This window comes from Conger conger, chromosome 2 (genome assembly GCF_963514075.1).
Source record: "Conger conger chromosome 2, fConCon1.1, whole genome shotgun sequence".
Lineage (NCBI taxonomy): Eukaryota > Metazoa > Chordata > Actinopteri > Anguilliformes > Congridae > Conger > Conger conger.
This window is the reverse complement of record NC_083761.1, coordinates 47,115,757-47,132,427: the sequence shown is the minus strand read 5'-3', so window position 1 is coordinate 47,132,427 and position 16,671 is coordinate 47,115,757. Positions and strand designations below refer to the sequence as shown.

Below are 16,671 nucleotides of genomic sequence, written 5' to 3'. Positions count from 1 at the left end.
TGACCTATTTTAAGATGCCTCTTACAGTTCCTTATTTTGGAATGTGTGGATGGCAAAACAAGCATTCACAGACTATACAAAATAAAGCAATGTCAGTGTCCTTTTCACGGCAAGGGTCCAGCGAACCAAATGCATAATAATGTAATTCTAAAAATGAGCAAACTCTGAGAAACAGTGATATAATGTCCATTGTACAATGGAAAGGTCTGGTCCATTGCCTCCATTGGTCAGTTTGTGTTCCACCCGTGCCAATAGCCTAAATAGCTAAATGGCATGTTCACACATCTTTTAAAATTACTCTGCGTTTGTAGATCACTGTTATCTACCTTTGATTTGGAAAGGAATAGGAGCAAAAAAAATACAACATCCATGGATCGAAATATCAGCAAAAATACAAAATCCCGGCGAAGCAAATGATGACTCCTAATGTCACTATATTTCAATAACTACTGTTCAGAGGAAGAATACATTGACCACAAAAAAATATTATTGCCATTAAAAATACATTAATTTAAAGTTTGTCTTTTAAAAGTAAATTTTGATGGTAACCGTTGTGTAAAAGCATTATAGAACTCAAACCTGTGGTATATCGTGGATATTGGCACAGCTAGGGGGTGTAACTAACCACCCCGCTAGCTGTGCCAATACCCACAATATGCCACGGGTTCTCGTACCATAATGCATCATTGTTGACTTAAAATTTCTCTGGAGGAATTATCATTGTTGTCCGTTTTGCCATTGCATACTTCTACAAAAATACTTGTACATGGGAATCTAAATTTTTTATTGGCTGTCTGAAACATGATGAGACCAAGTACAAGCTTCTCTGACCAATATTGGTAATACTGTTGCAATAATCTGCTCTGCCTAGAACCAGCTAATGGTATGGTATTGCAGTGATAACTGAGAAGCCTTTTAGCTAATGACATTACATTTCCAACGGTGTATAGTTTGTTAGGTTTGCATAAAACAACACAGCATTTTTTCACCTGCGTAATGAAACCCTAGCATTTTCAATTCGCACACTGAGACTGTTACACTTCCGGCAAAACAAGTAATTGGGATTTTATGCCCAAAAAGGTTGAGGTTTTACAACAAAAATAATATTTTGCAATGCCTATGTCTAAATAGAGGACTTCCTTTGGAGGACTTCCATGTAATCATTCATCTCTCTAGTCTAATCTAATGTTTCTGAGGAAGACAGTGAAAACACCTTTGACTCCACAATAGTGGGCATTTTCAGTGATGTGACCCAATTTTATATTGGTGAGCATCTAAGTACATTCTCAAAATATTTTATTATTATTCAACATGTGTATAAATAAGGAGCAAGCCTGCTTTAGAATAATAAATAGCATATGAAATTGCGGAATGTGAGTTTGGTACTTGATAAAAACTTAAATCAATGGACCTCAATGAACATATTACTATACAAGATGTTATGATTGTGATTATTTTACTTATTTTCTACAATCGACCTGTTGCTGTCTGAGGATAGCACAAGGAGAGGGAGGTTCAAAGTGAGAGGGGGGGGGATAAGAAGTGTTGTATACTTTAGTAAGCAAAATACAGCATTTTACACTTCATAAGACCTGTAATATTTATTTTCAATGTATCCTTTTGAACTTTATGAGCTCAGAAACTCTTTTCAGTGAGAAAGCCAATTCCACTGTGTTCAAGCGTCTGTAACTTTGTTGAAGTAATACTTTTAATTCTGACTAAAAGGGTTACCTTTCAGAAGAGACCAGGATTATACCGTTGTCAAAATGGTTCAAGAATCGTCAACATTTTATTTTGGATATGTCATTTTCAAGCTTGTGATAAGGTTAGGGGAAATACTTATGGGTATACATGGGTTAACCAGGGGATGCTCATGAGAAAAAGGAAAACTCTTTGGCATTTCTCTTCAAGGAAACCTTGAGAGAAATGCCAGAGAAAATAGTTGCAAGTGAGCATGAACAGGGGTAAAGTCCCTGGAGCAGTTTTGGGGTTAAGGGCCATGTTCAAGGGCCCAATGACTCCTTCCCTTTTCATGTAGAGATTTCATTTCATTCATTACTCCAGATGCAAGTCAGCTAGCCTATGAGCTCACCGGGCACCAGCAAGCAACCTACCATCTATCTAAAACTAGACCCTGCCATCCAATCACCAATTGTGTGTGGCTCTATGGAGCTACTGCCCAAATGGCACTGCAACAGTCTGGATTCACTGCGAGATAGGGTAGTGTCGCACTTCGATGAGCCACCCAGCCACCCCTACCAAGAGGAATCTTAGCAGATTTGCTTTTGCAAACCCATCAGGCTCTGCTAACCTGAACCTGTCACTGCTTCTTTTCTGATGCAACTACTCTGGGCTTGGCCCAGCAGGGAATCAGTGAAGTGAGGCACTACGGGAATGCACTGCCTTCCTGCTGTACTGCAGGTCAGGGAAGATGAAGAGAGAGAGAGCGAGAGAAAGACAGAGAGCGAGAGAGAGAGAGAGAGAGAGAGACTAGGCACGGCCTAGTTCCATTGTGCCCCACCTTTAGAACCTGCAACCCCCCATGGCATTGCTAGAGTGTAATACAGAACGATGATGCGCAGCGGAGGATGATAAATCAGTCTGTTTGTTGAATGCCTTCAATACAGAGTAATCACTTCATATTCAACTATCGAGGGGACTCATCGGATAGAAGATTAAATATATGCGGGAGCAAATGATAGAAAGCAAGAGAGAGAGAGAACGAGAGAGAGATGCCAATAAAGCCAGTTTTAATTTCAATTTGAGAGATGAGATTCTTTTTTTAAATAATATATTTTTTTATACTTCTGTTGATTCAGTATTAACAATGTTATTGTTATTGTGTTGTTGCTTCGAGAATATTCATGCCGATTATCATTTACTCAACCAATGTTTAGTTGAATTTAATTGATTGCCGTCTGCTTTATTTATAAATGTATCTCCTGCCAATAAAGCAATTCGAATTTCAGAGAGCGAGAGAGCGAGAGAGCGCAAGACCCTGGAGTAAAATCCAGCTGTGACCAGCTGTTTCAAAACATAGCTTGAGCTGGTTTAAACTATGTTGAGTAAGGAGCTGGTCAGAACTGGTCGACCAGCTACCAGCTGTTTCAAAACCTAGCTTGAGCAGTTTTTTTCAGCCAGAGAGAGAGAGCGATAAAGCGAGACAGAGAAGAGAGGGAGAGCCCCTGAGATGGAGACCGTGCAGGAAGGGGAGACTCGGGCTGTTGTCGGGAGATCTGAGAAGCGCACTCTGCGACACCTTGTATTCACGCATCGCATGCGGGGGGCGAGTGGTCGTCCATCATCAGACCCACACAGCTCAGAAGCCCCTGCAGCCGCAGGGCTCCACACTGCATCACTGGGGCAGGGAGCAACGGCGAGGTGCAGAAAGTAGAGCAGCACTGTGGAGGAGGAGGAGGAGGAGGAGAGGAACTGGGCCTTCTAAAAATACAACACCTCTGAGAGATATACATGCACATGCACTCACACACTACCTATCGATATAAATACCTACACAGGAAGGGGCTGAACGTATGGCACGAATGTAAACACACACACATACAACAATATGTGCACACTTGCATCCCTAAAACATCCCCAATGTAATTTTCCCACACACATCAGCTTGCATGCATAAGTCCAAAAACAGTAACTTACACACTTTATGCCCTAACATATATCACACAAACACAATTAAGACACTATGTCCTAGAACGCAATAACTTTCAAAGCCTGCTCAGAAACGTACGCCAGGAACAGACAGAATTATGAATAACTCTCCTGTTAGAAGTGCTTGTGGCATAACGATCTACACTACGCGCGAGGCAGCGGTGGTATCCTGTGCTGGTTGAACATCCAGCAGTGGCAGAGAGAACTGAAAGCATTTCAGTATGTTGTGGAGGAATGTGCCTCTGACTCACACAACCGCTTCAGAAAATGAAACTTCTCTCCGTTCCAAAACAAAAGACCCACGCAAAGCTATCCGCTTTAAAGCGCCGTAAACCGTTCGCCGCAATACATAAATGAACCCGCTGCATAACGTAAATGTCTCTTTCGGTCGACAGAGGCCATAAATCGGATTCCATCGCCAAAATATACTTTGAGATTTACGAAAACAGACCGTGCCACCCATCGACCTGAATGTGCATCTCCATCAGGCATAACTCCATCAGAGTAGTAAACCTTTATTTCAGGGAAGTCCCACTGAGACCAAAGTCAGCAGAGCCCTGTCCTCAAACAAAACAAAACACTCATAAGAAAAATGATAGTGCAATTATAACAGTTTATAGTTTCACAATAGAAGAAAAAACCCGACTGTGACCACAACCGCAACAAAACACTCACACCAAACTTTGAGCCTCAAAGCCATGAAAGCACAGAAACTGGAGGGGGAGGGGGGGGGGGGGGTCACAGACCTGCTGATCACCTCAACCCAGATCTCCTCAAAGGGAACACTGCATCCTCCTCACCTGGCTCCCCACCCCCCAAACCCTTCAGTGACCGCGAGCGGAGGGAAAGACGACGTGAAGCAGCCGGTGGACGCTACAGTAAACCCGGACGGCCGCGCTCAGCGTAAGGTCGCCAGGGGTTTTCCCTGAAGGATGATCTCACAGGAGAGGTGTGAGTCTGAAGCGCGGCTGGAGCAGGTTCCGCCGCAAAGACTGATGAGGTGCGGGGAGGCGAGGGAGAGGGAGGTGAGTGCGGGGCATTCCCGGAGGCGCCCTGGGGACCGCCGAGGAGGAGACGGAGCTCTTACCTCTTCTCTCCTGCGCCCAAACTCTCCCCAACTCTGCGGTGGACAGACAGATGAGCAGCGCTGCACGCAGAGCCATGTTCTGAAGCCTGTGGCTCGCTCCCGTCTCGCTCCTATCCTCCCTTCAACTTTGCGCGTTAGACGAGGGCTTCCAGCTGGTCCCACGCTCCCTCTCTCTCTCCCTCTCTCACTCTCTCGCTCCCTTTTTGTTTGCTTTACCTTCTTCCCTCTCTCTCAGAGCTGTTCCGTTGTTGCCATGGTAATGTACAGTAGGACTTCTGCAATGAGTGATAAGGTGTTGCAGTTGAGATGAAAGTGTACTCTCCCCCTTGCCTACCTTCCTCCCTCTCTTGTTTTTTCTGCTTGCCTCTTCCCTCTCTCTGTCTCTCTTTTTCTGCTCTGCCTCTCTCTCTCTCTCACTCTCTCGCTCTCTTTCTCTCTCTCTCTAAATCTGTCTATCTATACTGGGTCTCCAGGGTTGTTCTGTGAAATTGGAGCAGAGCTGAGACTACCCCACATATATTCATTACAGTTCTTTTTTCCCTTCTTCAAACAGTAGAAAAGTCTTCAGATGGGACAGAGATTTGGCGCCTCCTGGTGGCTATGTATGCAAACATATTGACCAGAAGGCAGAGTAAACACAAGCATGTGCTGTACTGACAATTATTTGCGAAGAGTGTAAGCTGCATAAATGCTAAAAGTAGTGTGAGTACGTTTTGCAATTTAATGCAGGTTAAGATGCTATCAGACAAAATTCATGAGAATGTTTTCTGTACAAGAAAATATGTCACAACATTATAAAAAATCTGACATACTATCACTAAAACTAGAAACTTCACACAATGCAAACAACACGCCCGTGCACTGAAGCCGCTTCTGATCTCCACGAGGACAGGTTGTAGAGAAACATACTGTTTGCATATTTTGAAAATGCCTGCTGGAACAAGCCTGCAAAGTCGTGCACAGCTGTTGTTTATGATAAGCATAAAGACTCCCACAGAAAGGCAAGCTCTCCAGCAATAACTAATTCATACTCTCCAGTTCCCCTTTACCCACGAGGAAGAGCCAAAGAAATTAAAAAATGGAATGAGGTAATGCCTTGCACAAATTGCTGACAGGAAGTAACAACGATACTCCTGTGAGAGGAAGTCACCGATGGGCACAACATTGTTAGAACACGTCTTCATCTGAGCTGATTTTCAAACGCCTCGGTGGGATGGTGTGCCACGATTCAAAACGCAAGGAGGCAAGAGGTGAAGGGGATATGAATCACAGTTCGTGATTTATCAGAGTAGAAGGTAAAATATAATTCTATCTATCTGAGCCAGTGGTCCTCAGCTCAGATGCTGCACAGTTATAAGCCCCAGGTGGTGAACCAAGGCCAGAACACAGAGGCAAATAACTTTTAGATGGAATTTGCCACAGTGCTTTTGACTTTTAAAATTCCCAATTGGATTAGACTGTCTACAAGTATAACACGCACCCACACCCACACCCACCTGCACTCACGCACGCACACACACACAAGCTCAACAACATGCACACACTTTCTTGCCAAAAAACCCCCACCATGTTCACTCAATTTATGCTCATTCGCCCCCACAGACACATCAGCTTTCTCCATGTTAAGCAGATAGAATATGCTGAGTTTATCCGGCCATTTCTCCACGTCCTTAGAGATCCACAGATCTTGCTCGTTTGGGGCTGGGGCTGTCAAAGGCTAGATTTAATTATAAACATGAATGCTAGCATTTCCAGCAAAATAACCGTACTTCTCCTTTTCCACAGACTAATAATGGCATTTACAGAAATGAGTCATTTCAGTTTTCTTATTTTCCAACAAGCGGGAAAAAGGTGATAACACTATTTTATGCTAAAGCTCATGGCCACAGTAATCTCACCTCCACAGCTTTCCTATAATTAAAAAGTGGTGTAAAAATAATTAAGCAGAAATATTAACATTTTGCATATTTATATGCATTTAAATATTTAGTCCCTTCTCATACGTATATGCAAAAGATACATTTTTATGTGAATGTTTAACAACACTTTTTGGAAAAAGGAAAAAAGCTCATGACAATCTCACCCGAACTATCTTTTCCTGAATGAGAATGTAGTGTGAGAGAACGCTGAAACTATAAATGTCTTAATGCTTTTCCCCCTATTTCTTTCACCAGTCATATTTATGGTCATACAGACTAGCAGACAAACATTTCTTTGCTTTTAAAAATGTGATGCTAAGTTACAGCCTTTCCAAATCACAACCAACAGGTTCTGCTCTGCACTCTGCTTGTGCTTGTACAGGGACAGACGCTTCATTGACCAAACAGACTGTGGGTTTCCAATTGACCAACAGGGGTCACTGGTGAGTAATGAGCCATGGCCATTCTGCAGTTGCCCTGGGCAGAAATAATCATGTAGTCCGGATTCTATAAAATTTTATAAACCAGATTCATAAGACCTATCCATACACTGGTATAGTGCCTTACCAGCATGAGCCACACAGCAGCCCAAAACATAAATAATATGTTGATAGTTCAAACTGTTTTCCTTAAAAAAACAAAAAACACAATAATACAGCTCTCCCTGTACTTCACACTGAAAACATAAAACTGAAGACTTCAAACAAGTATGAAGGACAGAATTGTATGCCATCTCCCTGGAGATAAAATCTTCGTTTTCAGTATTACTGTAATAAATGTAATTTCTTGGTATGTACTCTGGGCTCTGCTTTGGAGTCACACAGAAAAGCTTTTTATTGGGGCCTCCTGGGTGGGTCTATCTAAAGCTATAGTCGTTAATTCAGTTAGACACCCTGTGGTACAGAATAGAACCCACACAGTCTCAGTGCAGTCACGGGCCAGGAGACCCAGGGAATGACGCATAATTGCCTACAGCATGGGCCAGGGAGGGATGGTGTCAACAGGCAGGGCGTCAGCGCACATTAGCAGGTTGATAGGTAGAGCGGTCTGCCTGCTCTGGCTACAAAAGCAGGGTCTGAGAGCCCAGCTGCACTCGCCCACAATGACAGAGGAAGCTGTAGTGACAAGGGTTGACTGGTGTCAAAAGACAACTTGTCACTCAGTCACAAATCCTTTGCATTTGGTAACGGCAAGAAGTCTGTGACTGACTGATTTAATACAGTATGTACCGATGTGGGCCATTGGTAATCATTAATTGGTTGCTACAAGTACTTTGATGGACAGACTCCACCTGCCAAAATTCAAGGAGAGGAACATTGCAACACTTTGTTGGTTTTTTTTTTGTTTTTTTGTCAATCGTACACCTCACTTTACTGAAAATAAAATCTGTTAAACCAGTTAACACATTTGCCTGGCCTAAAATGCAACATGGTGATGCAATGTTTGTTTTTCCAGCATTAACGCAGGTGCACGTCTGATGGCTTGGGAGAGAATTTAAAACTAAATCGCCATTTAATTGCACTTAGACTGATTAACAGGATGCTCCAGCTCTGTTTTGGACGGCGCTGTTGCCTTGTCTTCCTGTCCGTTTCCCCCCGCCGGCTCTTTGTTTACAATGCAAAGAGAAGCTTGTCTTTGCAATGGGGAGGAGCCAAGACATAACAAACGGTTTGTCTGTGAACGATTCTACATCTGGTGAGAGGGCTCTTGTAATGTACTCATCGCTGAAACACAGTGATCTTGTCCTGAGTAGAAACAAATAAAGCAACTGTCCCCAGCACAGAGGAGAGCAGACGTTGCCCAATATGGACGGAGTGTGGGGAACGCACTTGAAAAGAGGAGAAGAGAGTCGCTGAGGGAGGTGCAGGCTGGATGAAGCGAACCTCCGCTAAAGACGCCTCCTTGATTAGCAGCTGCGATGACCCTTGCTCTAGATCCCCCTCCTCTCTCGCGTCTCTCCTCCTGCATCTGGCAGTGGACAGAGGAGACTGCTTCCTATTAGAGCCAGAATCGCACTTGACTCACTCATTCCGATTGAAAACAGGCTTGGGCAGGAGACTCCCTGGACTACCAAACATCTGTGCACAAAAATAAAAGCTAACCCAAAGTGAGAGACAGAACAAATATATCAATAAACTATTTCAACATTATAGGGAGTGAAAGGGCGAAGGTGCAGTTTGTCTTGGCAATTTTCACCGGCAACATGGAATGTATGTGTGCGCATCTGTCTGTTGGCACGTGTGTTTCTGTGTCTGTCTGTCCGTGCATGATTGTGTGTGTTTGTGTTTGCGTCTCCAGGACAACAGGACAATCAGGACAAAGCATTTGTTCTGCAGCTCAATGCCCACATTAAAAATGAGAGCAGTTAAAAACATTTCACTTGCACAGAAATGTTAAATAAAAATTAGATGAATGATTCAACATTTACTAATCATGGTCTTCAATCAAGACTTTAAGACGAATTATGTCTTATGTAGCAGAGGGCTAAAACAAATACCTGCAGCTACACTGGCACTTTATGGATAATATTGGATATCCTGCTTTATATAGATGCATTTTTCATTTTAATGCAGTGATACTCAATCCTGCACCTGGACAGCCAGAGTATGCAGGTTTCTGTGTCACAACAAAAGCCAGCAGACCTGGAGCTCTCCATGACCAGGAGCGAGGACCACTGGCTCAAAGACATGCTTTTCATAACATTTAAAGCATATTCATTTTCCTACCCCCAGGAGGATAGAAAATGTAATCCCTGCAGTGATGGTGGAGACAAACTGGTGACCATAACTATGGCACAGTGTTAACAGACTGTCAGATCAATGTGCAAGCACCTGCATGTTTCTGGAAAACACAGCACAGCATGGCCGGCCATAAAACGACATACTAGCCCTTCTCGCTTGGTTGGAAAGACCCCAGCAGACACCAGACAAAAATCTCTAAAGACTGAGCGTAAACCTGGATGGACAGATGTGACATTGGAAATGAAAGAGCGGATGGAGGGAGGGAGAAGAGGAGTTGCATTGTCTAAAAGGGAGAACAGAAGAAAGACAGATGGTGGATGCAGGAGGATTTGTAGAGTAAAAGACGGCCAGTTGGTAGTTCGCCATGGAAGCAGGCCCATTGCCTGACCTAATTCCAAATCTCACTTGGGACCCATTGACCTCCTGCATTACATCACAGTGCTCTCAAAACTGCCCCTCCTACTAGACCCAATAAAAAAGCAGCAATAAAATAAATAGAAGTGAAGTGAAGTGAACACAGATCATGCCCTGGCTTTGACTAGGCATTACGCCCATGGGCTGGTGGTTGGACAGAGATGTCAGCTAAGCCTATGATTGCAGATGTGTAGGTGGAGAGGAGAGGAGCAGAGAGGAGAAGCAAAGAGAGCTGAGGAGAAAAAATGAAAAACAGAAAAGAGAGGAGATGAGAAAGAAGAATGGAGAATATTGGTGAAATACAAATATTACTATCTCCAGTACTGAGCTGGATTCAAATATGAATGTTACGCTTGGAGCAGGTTATATTTTTTGTAGGATAAGTTTGGCAGGTTTGAGTATAATTCAAGAGGTCATATTGTAGGATAGGAGGGGGGATTAAGAACTGGAAATTGAACTTTGTCAGCCTAAATGCTTTTGTGTATGTGTTTTAAAAAATCACAGCAAAGACCTAGGTTTGTGTTTTATGATACCAGCTGGCGTGTTTATATTATCACTCAAAATAACTCGGGTGGTTGTTATAAATCATACACTGCCAGCATATGCACATCCAATTTCGCAAGGTGCTGGGCTGAAAAGTGCATAAATGAAAAGAAGGAAGCCCGCACACTGATATGCTCCTTACACACCTTTGTTACAGAAGTTTCGACCCCAGTGGATCTTTGTCAGGTCTAACTTCTTTTCATGAATTATTGCTGAATCTTCGGAAAAAGAAACTTGCGCACGGAACCGAGGTTACTATGGGGTTTATGAGGGCCGTTACTTTTCAGTTTGTTCATCCTCTATCCTCTCTTGCAGATCACCTGTTAAGTTTGCTTGTTCCACATCACTAATTTCATCACAAAATGCCTCTCTTGTGGGAAGATGGTGTTAGGACCCAGCTTCCCTCAGTGAAATCAAAGTCAGGACAATGCAGGAACTCTCCCAAGTCAAACTTACTAGAGAAAAGTAAAAGTTTATTGAATGTCATACAGGCCAAGTGGGAAGATCACTGAAACAAAAGAAGTTTGCAGTACAGCAACCTTCAACGTACTGGCTTAAATACCCCCGGCCTTCAAGCACATGTCCATGTTATCTGTAAGGTCCGATTTCATTCTTACAGGATGACATAGTTAAGCATGTAACATTATGTACATGCTTAACGATGCATACAGAACAATCCTGAACCCATCAACAGCAAGGGAAGGGAATGTCTTAAAATGGAATTGAACCCACCCAGCCTACTTCCTCCCTTGCTTTCCTCATGGCAAGCATACATGCACTTCTGAGACAGGATCCATTTGGTCTCCTACACCACCTGAAGCCACCAATCTCTTAAAAACATACTTTCTCATTTCTGAACCTATTCCTGAATTTTTCCTGCACATAGTTTGGTATTAACATCATGTCTGCTAAACAGTAGTTTTTGTTGTGCTTTGTTGTGGCCATAATCCTGCTGCTCATTTACACGAGCATTGTAGAGGTAATCCTGTGCGGATAAATACACTCATGCAGGCCACTATTCTCCACTAGTGCTGCTTCTTGAGACCTGACCTCAAGGGTCAATCACACAGCTGTGAGAGCAGACAAAACAATCTCTTACCTGAACTTCATTGTTTGGGTACAGCGAAGTCATAACAAACGGCTTAGCTTTTATAGTCACAGCATAGTGCCTACTAATGTCTGGGGGCTGAGAACACAATGAACTACAAGGAAAGGATAGCTCATAAAACTGAAAAGCGGTTAAATTATTCCCCAATGCAGCAATGCTCACATGGTAACAGGCTGTTGCTGTATGTAAGATGTGATTCATTGTAAGTATTGCCTACCTGTTGACCGGTGGATTACACTTCATGGACGTGGCCCTAAGTGTGCCTCTCCCTCGCTCAGTGGCACTATGAGATTTAACATGAAATGATGGTGAAGTGAGCCTTTATTTCTCTATGATTTACTGCCATGGCCTTGTTTACTGCTAGACCCATCTCATCATCACTTATTGATGTCAGAATGAAACTGCAAACCTTTCACTGACCCCTACTGGCAATAAGGGCAAATAAAAAGAAGGCAAATCATGCAGGTGCTTGGCACATGACCAACAGGTGAATCTGTTGTTTGCGAGCAAATTAGTTTGTATTTACCGAATGACGTAAAAAAATATCTACTATCACTATGGCTTAAACTTCATTAAAACTGGTCAGTCGATGCAAATCCATAAGCATGCAAGACCTGTGGCTCTGCGTACATTTACACAAGAAATTGTTTGTTTCTCACACACACACATACACACACTTTTTTTATCTTTTTGAAATGAGATTATTTATCTCAGGAGAAGCTCTGCTGATGCACACAGCCTGTAACAGCAGTGAAGACACTCTGGGCCAGGGAACCATAGAGCAGTGAAGCAAAGCATCACACAGGCAGAAAAATTGCATCCACAGGTTTAAGACTGGAGCAAAGCCCATTCGCCAGAGAGCGGCTTTACTGACTGTTAGCTCACTGCAGCTGGGCTCAGAGCTGACATGGCGCATTACTGGAAAAGTTTAATCACCAACAGGGCTTTCGTGGCTGTTGTGAAAGTTCTTGTGAAAGGGAAAGAGAGAGAGGCAGCTGTGCTGTTGGGCTTAGTCACATCTCCATGCTCGTTTTACTTCCCATTCTCCCTCTATCCTTCTCTTTATCTTTCTCTCTGACTCACTCATCAACTCTCCCTGGCCAGTCTTTGCAATGGATTCAGAGACACACTTCATTTGAAACGCCCTGCTCTTGGGCCAGCTGGGTAAATATTGACCTGGAGCCAGGGTAACTATTATTGACACCATATTCACTGCACCAAGCCTCCTTTGTAAATGCTTAGAGCCCATTGTAAGATTTGGAGAGATGATTCACTTCGGGCCTCATTTTCCACTTTAGCTGCAATGACATTTGGCTTAATTCTAATAGTGTTTTTGATAGGGACAGGAGAGATCCATTTCTTTTTCAGGACAGGTCATGAACAGCCAAATTCTTGTTGGTGCATCAACAGAATCTGCTAAACTCTTGAGGTACATGGATATAACACAGCTAAATGCAGATAGAGTAGTTCTGATCCGTAAAGTAAACAATGGCATTACCCCACTAACATTAACAGCCCTCAACAGGTTGGGGGGTTTGGCTCAATGGTAGAGCATTTGACTTCAGATCAAGAAGCCCTATCAAGAAAAGAAAAATCTGGCACAACTAATTGAAAAAATTATGAAAGTCTCCACCAAAATATACACTCAGTGATTGTGTAGGTTGTGTTATTGTGTACTAGCTGATGCAAATATTTAATCAGCAATCATGTGGCAGCAACTGAATGCATAAAAGCATGCAGACGTGGTGCCAAATCTCAGAATCGGGATGAAATGTGACTTTGACCATGGAATGTCTCTAGAGTTTACAGAGAATTGTGCGAAAAACAAAAAACATTCAGTGAGCAGCAGTTCGGTGGGCAGTTGCATTGTTAATGACAGAGGTCAGAGCAGAAGGCCCAGACTGGTTTGAAGCTGACAGGAAGGTGACAGTAACGCAAATAACCATACATTGCAACAGTGGTAAGCGCATCTCCAAACACACAATGCGCCAAACCTCTAAGTGGACAGCCTACAGCAGCAGAAGACTTAATAAGTCTAAAAAATTGGTCTAATAAATAGCTAATAAATTGTTCACTTAGTGTATTGGATGTATAGCTCAGTGGTCAAGTATTTGACTACAGATCATGAGGTTAAGCACCTTTTTAACATAGTCTTTATTTTACAGGGAAGTCTCATTGAGATTCAAAATCTCTTTTCCAAGGGACCATAGAAGTAGTATAATTAAGTGCAGTAAAGGTTATAGGTCACCATCTACATCAGTACATTTATATTTAGTTTGAACTGATTTTATGGAATGAAGTGGTCAAGCTGGAGCTTTGACTGGAGATTATTCCAGGACCAGGGTGCAAAGTAATCAAAAGCCTTTTTACCCGAAATAGTTCAGATTCTGGTGACATTAAGAAGAAAACAAAACTGTTATCTGAAACAATAGAAATTACTGGATATTTGGAGGGGGTGAAGTAGAAGTTTTACCAGTAATTGATTTGCAAATACAATGTACCTGTTTAGTGATAAAAACGTAAACATGAGTAGTGGGGGGAATCAAATAGTCTGTAGTGAGTCTGTAGAGTCTGAGGTTTGGGTGTGAATATAAATGATGTCACAGTATTCTATAACTGACATGAAGGTAGAGGTCTTTGTTTAGCATATTGTGAAAAGCTTTTTGTCAATTTTGTCTTTGAAGTTTAGGTTCTTAACCAGCTTGTGCAATGTTCAATAGGTGAGTTATTTTCTGCCATAATAGGTTGAGTTACTGGAGTGTGAGAGAAAATCATAAGCTTGGTCTTATCAGCATTCAGCACAAGTCGAACTCGAATTAGATTTTCCTGTACGGTGTTAAAAGCAGACTGGAGTTTAGATAGAGCACTGTCAAACGAAGGGGCAGTAGAGAACAAAACAGTGTCATCTGCGTAAAAATTTGCTAGAGTCCACAGTCCAATGTCATTTATATAAATACGGAAAAGGATTGTAGCCACAATCAAGCCCAGAGAAATATCGTTTTTAACTTTAAATAAACTGGATTTCAGACCATCAACAAAGACATCCTGTTTGAAAGATATTGTTGAAATAACCCAACTGCAACAGAACTCGGCCCAATATCATAGTCTATTTTGGAGAATTTGATGTTCAACAGTATCAAATGCCTTGGACAGGTCAATAAAGAGGCAAGTACAGCGTTGTTTACTATCCAAGGCATTGCGGTGCGGTGGCCTGATCAAAAACCTGATTGGTGCTTTTTGTGAATGTTCTTTTTGGACAAATACTGTTTCAGCTTAGAGTTTATGAGACTCTTTGAAGGATCTTTGCTAAGAAAGATAATTTGGAGATAGGTCTGTTGTTATTCAAATTTGTGCAGTGGTAGTGCTTGAGCCATTTTCCAAACAGAAGGCATAGTATTGGTTTGGATTGAGAGATTGAAAATGTGAGTGAAGGGCGTTGCTATTTTGCGGCAGCAGTTTTTAACAGTCGAGGTCCAAGCATGTCTTGAACAGAGGATTTACCTCCATCATTGGCACGTGAGGCCTTGTGCACCTGCATTAGCACAGGTAACAGGTCTAAAATTAACCTGTTTACTAATTCAGTATTAGTAATTTATCATTGAGCTTGTTTAACTTGTACTGTCCTTTTCTTTTGCTGAAAAACATTATTCATTGCTTCTCTTTTTAAAACACAATATCCAACTAGTCATACCTAAGACAGACAGTACCATAAATGAACATTCAATCAGCATATTGTTGCCATCAGCAATGTTAGCTGTTGGGATTCGATCTCACCATCAGAAATATTGCACACAGCCATGACTGGGTGCATGATATATTTGGTTAGATTTCTTTTACAAAACAGCTTAAATCCAGCTGCCATATTCATGGCATAGCACCTGTAATAACTGGTCAAGATGATTAAGCAAATTACAGCTTGTGACAGATGTCATTACACTGATAATGTATACCATGTTTTGCTCTGTAACAGTTATATACTGCTTAGAAAAATTCACTGCGTATATCACACCAGCAATATAACATCACGAGACGTAAGATGATGTGACAGGTCGTCTGTCATAATTATGGCAGCATTGTGTAGGCTTTATGGTGTATCACTCAAGTAAAATGTTCTACCACACCCTTCACCACAATTAGCATAATAGAATATAATAGATAACTTTATTCAAATAAATAATTGACTACATATAAGACGGAAATTAAAGCAGGTTTATTCATTCTCTCTGTAGCATAAGGGTCAAGGTTGAAAAGTTCTGCACCTTAAACACAATGATTATTTTAATGGTAAACTCTCCATGACTAGAGCTGGGGAATCCAGAATTTTCTCCACTTGGTTATAAAAGTGCAGCTGCTACAATGCGTCCTCCCTGCTGCCAGCGCTGAATACACACAGCACGGTGCTAAGAGCTCACACTGGGGGGGATAGGTCTGTTACAATGGGTCAATTTGTCAACTATTTGTTAGTTGCTAATTGCAACAGTAAACTTCAGTATTACAATCTGACTGACCAATAGCAAAACATAGCAAACTGCAGCCAAAATAACCCATGGGGAGTGTTTAGTCAATAGATTAGCAATGTGGCAGATTTGTGTAAAAGGCTACTTTCAATGTAACAGAGATGGGATTTGGTTAACACTAGGTTCAAGTTATGTCCATGAATCTTCATGTACAGTCTGATTTTCCATTTGGCAATATAAAGATTACTTTTTAAATATGTGTTGCAACTTTGCCTGTACTGGTTCACAGTACAATGTTTTGTTCTGTTTACTTTCCCAGTCTGCTGCCATTGAAACCTCTTCTCCACTGTGCTGTTTATAACAAGCCCGATTATCTCCATTTTGGTGCAATGTCAGCATTATTCACAAGCACTTCCCTACTTACTGGCACCAGTGCATGTGCAGTAAACTTCAGTCCATTCTTTCTCTCGCTGTGGCTCACACTGTGTGTGTAAGTGTGTGTGTTTGCATGTGCGTGTATGTGTGTGTGTTTATATGCCTGTATGTGTGTGTGTTTATATGCATGTGTGTGAGACAGGATTTGGCAGCATGGCTGCCAATTCCTTAAGTCTGCAGGTGTAATTCCATTGTCAGGCCATGCATTTGTGTGTCATACAGCAGACTGATAACATCAGCCCAGGACACTGCAAACAAGCGTCAATTTGCAGTTCATTAGACCTCATGGAGACCAGGC

The 16,671-nt window shown here is 42.1% G+C and overlaps 1 protein-coding gene across 2 annotated transcripts in view; it reads right to left on the bottom strand.

The window, feature by feature from the left end:
* The window catches only part of plxdc1 (plexin domain containing 1), a 68,385-nt gene extending 63,200 nt beyond the window's left edge, over positions 1-5,185 (bottom strand). For both annotated transcript variants that reach the window (XM_061231841.1, XM_061231842.1), the window contains exon 1: positions 4,757-5,185. In XM_061231841.1, coding sequence (XP_061087825.1) covers positions 4,757-4,832 — 76 coding nt within the window. In that variant the 5' untranslated portion in view covers positions 4,833-5,185. The remainder of the gene's footprint in view (positions 1-4,756) is intronic.
* Positions 5,186-16,671: the final 11,486 nt, after the last annotated feature.